General features: G+C 30.7%; 1 protein-coding gene across 1 annotated transcript; it reads right to left on the reverse strand.

The window, feature by feature from the left end:
- Positions 1-2309: 2309 nt before the first annotated feature.
- LOC124835739 (aspartyl protease family protein 1-like) lies at positions 2310-6051 on the reverse strand. Its single transcript, XM_047310729.2, has 10 exons — positions 5476-6051; positions 4959-5091; positions 4486-4721; positions 3968-4192; positions 3610-3745; positions 3438-3520; positions 3266-3359; positions 3113-3170; positions 2764-2835; positions 2310-2681 (listed from the first exon to the last, which is right to left on the reverse strand). Exons 1-10 carry the CDS (start codon positions 5796-5798, stop codon positions 2494-2496), a joined length of 1548 nt encoding a protein of 515 aa, XP_047166685.1. The 5' UTR covers positions 5799-6051; the 3' UTR covers positions 2310-2493.
- Between the last annotated feature and the right edge of the window lie 1494 nt (positions 6052-7545).

Raw genomic sequence — 7545 nt, forward strand, 5'->3', positions numbered from 1 at the left:
GAAAAATGTGATACTGATGAGGGTGCAACTCAAGAAGAAAATGACATATTCCTTCAAAAGATGATGCAAACTGACAAATAACACAAGATTCAAGCAATAGGTGGAGGATTTGAACTTAAACAGAAGATGTTTATACTTAATTTGTTTGAAATTATTATATTTTTTAATGTATTATTGACTAATTAATGTATGAAGAAAATAGTAGTAAGTTTTAATTTTCAAAATTAAATTCTTCCATGGTGTTAGGGAGAAAATTATTTATAATGTTTATGTTTTTAATTCTTACAAGCATGACTCATCTGCATTTAGTTCCAGCAAAAAAGAAAATTGGCAGTTTAAATTCCTCACATTCTTATATCACCCCTTGTTCTTAATTATGGTTATTTTAACACTATCAGTAAAAACTATTAATATAATTAAGGTAAAATGGTATTTTAAATTAACATAATTATATTTCTAGGTATGTAATTTAATTAATTAGTATATTTCATACTTTAACGTAAATAAAAGATGTTTTTTTTCTTTAGAGATATAATTCATGTTTATGATATATTGAAACATTATATGAGATTCAATATTATAACATCAAAATGAAGTAAAATGTAATATTAGAGGAAAATAAATTACAATATAATAAATAATAACTATATTACTCAAATAAATTATATGTCTAATAGACCTATCTTAAATTAAAATATTTTTTCATACAATATAAACATTAGTATGATTATCCTTCTAAACCCACCCATCTTCTTTGTTCATATCCACATCACACTCAGACAACTAATGTAGGAAATTAGCAACGTGTGGTTTTTCTCACTCAAACTAATCTCATTATTCCAATTTACAATGTCTTTTACTTTAGCTTCTTATGTAATAGAGTTATCATACATCTTTGGATATCTTTCTAACAAAAGAGAAATTGTCTAACTAACTATCTTTCCAAAAAAGAAAACCTTATTTAATATTTTCATCTTTAAATATTAATTTAATGTTTTCTTCACGATTTTTTCTAATGGTTTCTTTTTATTAATGATTTTTTCTATCTTTCTTTCTTAATTATTTTAATCTACTATAATAAATATTATATTTAAATATATTTTAATTTCCTGCAAATTTATATGTTTCAATTCTTAGTAAAAATGCTTTTTGTGTCATTTTTAGTCGTTGAATGAAAAATATTAATCAATATAATTAAAATATCAAAAAATATTTTAAAGCCTTGTCAACAACCTTACATTTTGCATGGAAAGTAATCTTAAACAAAGTCGTAATGTGTAATAATCTGATCACAAAAGGGGTGAGCATGTGAAATCTTTTTGTAGTACACAAAGTGTGTACTTATGGACATGCACTTCAACATTTCGTCTCTTGTCTTTAGAAATCTTGTTCTGTTTTGCTTATAGAATAACTACGATAAAGGGTATTGGGTGATACCTTCTGGTTTAATTTTTCGTGATTTTGACCTTTGCTTGTTGATGTATAAAAGGATTGAAACACCCCAACTGCTTCTTTATTTTATATATTTTTTATCGCATATAAAAAAATGTAGAATTGGGATATACATTATCTAGAATGTCAAGAGGCAAGGGCAAAAAGGGAAGGTGCTCTTGGTGAGAGATAAAATATTCAAATAATAGCTGCTAGTGGTCCACATCTGGCATCAAATTTTGAACCTGTGTAATTCATTTCGACCACTAACAATTTATGAATGTCTGCTGCAACACTTATTTTTCTTACAAACATTTATTGTAAATGAAAATTAGGACCTAGTTTTCCTTTGTCAAAAACTCAACAGGCTTATAAAAAAATAGCTTCCAATATTTATGTAAGATGTTGAAAGAAAAACTTGGCACAAGTTTTCAACTTTTGAATCTATGGCAGCTGGTAAGAGTCAGAAATCTTTATAGTCAATATCTGTTCATAACGTGTTGACCTGGTTTAAGTACTTCCAGGTGGCATGATTTTCTTTCAGAATTACCACTGTTGAATGACTGCATTCCATAGAGAACTCCTGTTTATATCAGTTGTTCTTCATTTATGCACTTTTGAAAGTGGAGGGTCAATAACTTGACGATGATTTGATTCAAAATTTACAATATGGTGTCCCTATGTGCTGATTATTCATTTCAAATTGATTTTTATAAGATTTCAAAAGAAAAGACCTAACTATTGTTAAAAATTAAATGTATAGTCCATTTTCAACTATATGTGAGGATGTGTAACTAATCTGTCAGTTTTTCTTGCACAATCTGCACAATTTGATTGAGTCTTCACCAAGTCATGAGTCACAAAGTGAAGTCACAAAATGTAAGAATGGAAATATATATTTTCTTCATAACTATACTGACATGTTTATACATTATTTACAGACTCATTATCAAATCAATGATACCAAGAATCCAAAAAATGCATAGAAATAATATAACTCTAGCGTTGCTAAAAAAAAAATTCTAATATTAGTGATATAACACTAAATAGCCTAAGGTATGCTCAAAATATGGCCAAAAGCAAAAAAAGGGCCACCATCAAGACAGAAGTGGGTTTTATCTTAAATGAGAGATTAGGTGAAAGCTCATTAGGCTGATTTGATGTTGCTTGAGGATTCACAGCTATGGCAGGAGGAATAGCAGAGGAATGTGATCGGTTAACAGGTAAAGTAGAGAGTTCATCATCATAACCTGTGAATAACATGTTTAATTAACAATACTAATGGAGAAAGGATGCAGTGCACTGAAGCAGTATAGAGTGAGCTTCACTTACAATTAGATTCTTTCCAACCAAGAATCATGTTGTCGCGATCAAACACTATATGGTAACCAGTCATGAAGTTCTCTGTGTCAAGATAAATACTATGAATATTCAAGTCATAGCAATAACAGTGGAAGAAGATATAGATGTTTTTGTCATACATGGTATTGATGCAAGATTTATCAAACAAAAACAGATAAAGAAGACAGGCATTTGTGAATGTTACACAATTCCAGAAGAAACACAAAAAGATTTGATAAGAATGTAGCAGTTGTGGTTTTTTTTAAAAAGAAGCATGAATAGACCAAAATAATTGAAAGCTTTCAGAACATATTTTAGTTTCTTCAATTAAAATACTCACGTCCAATGATATTGACGTTGTTGCTTTTCACCACACCCAAACATAGTAAGCTAATACCCTGGTTCATTACAATAAGCATTTATCATGTTACAGGCTAAATAATCATAGGATATTAATATGAATGAAAACAAATGTTGGATTTCATGTTCTCACCTCCCCTGTGACAGTTACTATAGGATCTGTGACAGTAAAAGTATCTCCTCCTTTCATGGTAAAATTGATGGGAACTTCAACAACCTGGTTTGAACTGCAGGTAAAGTCAAAATCAATGCCTGTGGTTTTAAAATGAAAAGGGACTAGAGGCTTTTGCGAAGCTACAAATCACCTTAAGTCATAGCAGTACTCGAAGGGGAGCTCATCAGAACTACTAGAAGATGAATGCCGTTGTAGTTTAACTACTGAATTAAACTGCAAAAATAATGGGAAAAAAAATTAAAAAGTCATGTAACATGAAGGCCTAGTTACCTTCTTAACCAGCTATACTTAACATTACTTACACTGTTAGTAATCTGCGTATAAGCTGGGTCATTTAGGTATGTGAACGAGGTACCAGAGTCAAATATTGCATGAAACTCAATATCAGCAACATTTCCACCCAAATTAATTTGGGATACAGTAATGTTGTAAGTAGGACTGCAAAGATGAACGAATGTTAAAAAAAGCACTAGTTAAGTTAGGCTCAAATACTCAACATTTTTTTCTTCTATAGTTTCTGTTGTATGTTTCTTTTGCTTTTACCAAAAACTCAACCAGAATAAAACCAAAGACTACCTCAGCCAACATTTATTCAACTTTTTTGGGTAGGTTTCGGTGTGCATTCAAGGGAAAGAAGAAAAAAGGATTGTAACTACTTACTGCGATGCCCTTAGGTTGAATGGTGTTTTTCCCTGAACAAAGCTACTATTATCCCCAAATGTGATTCTTCCAAGACCATCAGGTCCAAAACACATTGAAAAAGAATTTGAAGTGAGCCCTTCTTTGGCTAAGATACTTGGCACAGATACATCACCCATTCCTAGTCCAAGGAGACCATTTGGGGCTGCCCCATCCAAAAAAGCACCAGTCTGAACTTGGCCACAACTGCAACATATTCAATGACAAACACCAATGAGCAGATTGTCAAAAACAAGTAAGCCCATAAGAAGATGATTATAACTAAGACCGATAGTCAAACAGTTTAACTTCAAGGATTAGATTGGAAACTAATATCCTCTACTGCTCAAAAAGGATAAGAGTTTATTGGATATGATTATTACTGAGCATATCATCATCAGCCTTCCTAGAACTGAACTTTTTGGTACTTCAACTACTCTAATGCTTCATATGTACATGTATTACAATAAAATATCACAGTAAGATGTTGACAAGTTTACCCAAAAGTAACTCGTGTATCAGCATCTTTTGCTTGGTCATCGTCTGTAATTAAGTGCAGCACATCGTCCACTAGGAACCCCGAAGTTGAAGTGCCATTTGATAGATAGTTTACTTCATAAGGACAAACGCTACCAGATGAAGAGCATTGTTTCTGTAGCTCACATAAGCTGCTGTTGCACAAAACCTTTTCACTTGTGGATGATCTTTTAAGATCATAGATATTAAAATCAATTCTCTGGCAAATGAAAGTATTAAGAGAGTGTCATTGATTCAAACTTCTACATCAGTTTTGTACCCTTGTTCACAACTGATCAAGAACCCACAAAAAACCCTAGAATAACTATCAAGAAATCCTTCAGAAACTAATAATGATGCAGACGAAGTTTCACACCAGCACTAAAAAATTGCAAGCATTCAGATAAAGTATAAATTAAAAGAAAAAACGGTTAAAATGATAAATGAGATTGCATACCTGGTTTGATATACCTATAGCACGCACACATTTGGTACAATTGCAAGGTAACCAGAACAAGTCACTACCAGTATCCAATGCCACCAGAAACGATAAAGGTGGAGTCCCAACAGAAACATTGGCAAAATGCAAGCTGAAATTCAAATAATAGAAATTACTACATGAATATACTACTACACACAAACCACTCAAAGCATGCCACACAAAATTCATTCCAAAATTTCCTTTTTTTCTTAAAAAGAAAGGACAAAAGCTGCAAACGAAAGATTTTCACACAACCCAAAAAAAGGAATTCTTTTGGAAACCTCATAATGTATGGTCTCTGAAAAAAAGAAAAAAAAAAGCATATCCCCTTTAGATTCTCTTCCTGCATCTTTTAAAGCAGCAAAATCAAAACCATATTCTATTCCTCCTTATTCTTTGCACAGATCTGTATTCTCAAAATTCTAGTAAAATACTATAACCCAGAAAACATAAAAAGTAACTAAAACTTTGCAAGTGGCTAAAGAACCCGTACAATCCGAATGTTCCAATCTGATAAGTCTCGTTGCTGGGGACAAAAGTAAGAGGAGTGTGATGACCGCCGGCGAGACGCCGGCCCCGGAACATTCGGTCTCTGTGGGCCATGACAACATAGTACTCGCGAGTTCCCTTGACGGGTAAGTCACCAACGCCGAAAACCTCCTTAACCGGATCCGAAAAGCGGTGGTGTATGTCGAAGCCGAAGGAATGAAGCGCGTGGGAAGTCTGTGAAGCTAAAGTCGTCAACGCCAGCATCAGCAGTGACACAGAAAGAAAATTGTGTCCGTGATTATGGCTGAAACTGAAAGAAGGAGCCATGAGAGTTGTCGAAGGTGATTTGTGAAAGAATGTGATATGAGAGGTTTTGCTTAGTTGAGAGACCGAACAGAAGCAAATAATAAGTTTCCGTGTTTTTGTTTGTCGACTTTGGTCGTGGACACGAAATAGAAAGAATTAAAATAAAGAAAATATAGAAAGGGAAGAAGGGAGAAGAAAGAAACGTCAAAAGTCGGTTGAGTTTGGTTAAGCATCCTCGTTGCCATCGGGGGAATTCACATTGCCACACTTTTGCTCCCAAACTCATCTCTTCCTTTTCTTAATCAATGTTTCATTTTCTACCTTCTCTCTTCATTTTTCACATCTCATATTCTTGCATCAACTTTATCTTTACTTCATAAATTATAACTAATTATTACAACATGAATAATTGATAGAGTCCATGTAACATGATTATTTACATTCATTGTTAAAATCCAAAAAGTAAGTTAAGGAATGTGTTACCATATATCTAATAATCTTACAAGTTAAGATCAATAAAGGTCTAAATATATATATTTTAATATTCTTAATTATTTTAAAGATAAAATCATCACAAATTTTTACTTTCAGAACAAGTAAATTTAGCCATATTATCTAAAAAAAAATTAAAATAATTGTTATATGGTTTAGATATGTTATACTTTCTGAATTTGAACTTTAATTTAAAATTAAAATTTATTCATATCTAAAACTTTGATATATTTTAATTTTCAAATATTAAATATAAATTGATATAATATTTTTAACTTTAATTTAATATTAATTATTTATATCTGTTTGATACGCTTCTCCTATTTCTATATTAACTAAAAAACGTATTTTACATAAAAAGTTTTGTTAAAAAATTATATTTATTTTTTTTAAGTTAAAAAATCAAAATTTATCAAAGTTTTACATAAATACAAATTTTAATTTTATGCTATAATTTTAAAACTAAAAACATATTTAATATTTTTATATTATAATATTCACTTATAAATATAAGATATGTATGGTTAAATAAGTGTTGGACGTATAGATATAATATTAAGAAAAATGTCAAAAATTCATAATTTACCATCTGTACTTAATTTAGTACATAATTTTGAACCTTAAAACAACTAGAATTCGCATTTTCTGATTAATTAAAAATAGTTTCATGGGTTTGAAAATTTTTCTTGTAAACATTAAATGTTATCACACACCTTGTTTCAAAAGAAATCTTATGAAAAGCCAACTGCACCTGTTGAACAGTTCCCAAAGTTGTTTATCATTTGTGCCAGCACCATCTGTTTTCATGAATCTGAAGGAATGTTATTATATGGTCCAATATTATCTTATTTTACTGTTTATGTTTATGTGTAAACGCTTTGAGGTCACCAAATGGACCATCCGAACATGGTACAATATAATAGAACAAATCGTGCAACTGCAAGCATAAGTTTGAAAACGAAAAATAATATATAGAAAAATAATGGTAGGATATCATATATTTACGTTAATTTAATATATATTATAAGGATAAAATATTATAAAAAAATGTATTTGAAAAAAATAATATCAAATAAATGTAAAAAGTTGTTTTATTCGGAAAATTGAGGTGAGTTGGTAGCTTTCAATGGCCACATTTTGATGAAAAATTCAGATACTTATAGGATGCTTGGTTTTGCATCTTCTGGATCTAATTAAGGTTCTTTCTACAATTTTTTTTCCGATGAAACAGGACATAAAATAATGTGATGGATGACAGATTTTAATTTTTTTTAAG

Source organism: Vigna umbellata, chromosome 10 (genome assembly GCF_029865625.1).
Source record: "Vigna umbellata cultivar VRB3 chromosome 10, Vumbellata_1.0, whole genome shotgun sequence".
Lineage (NCBI taxonomy): Eukaryota > Viridiplantae > Streptophyta > Magnoliopsida > Fabales > Fabaceae > Vigna > Vigna umbellata.

Coding starts and splice junctions, on each gene's coding strand:
- LOC124835739 (XM_047310729.2), bottom strand. CDS start 5,798: ATGGCTCCTTCTTTCAGTTTCAGCCATAATCACGGACACAATTTTCTT. Junction 4,722..4,958: donor CTATAGGTATATCAAACCAG/GTATGCAATCTC, acceptor TTCATTTGCCAG/AGAATTGATTTTAATATCTA. Junction 3,171..3,265: donor TAGTAACTGTCACAGGGGAG/GTGAGAACATGA, acceptor GTAATGAACCAG/GGTATTAGCTTACTATGTTT.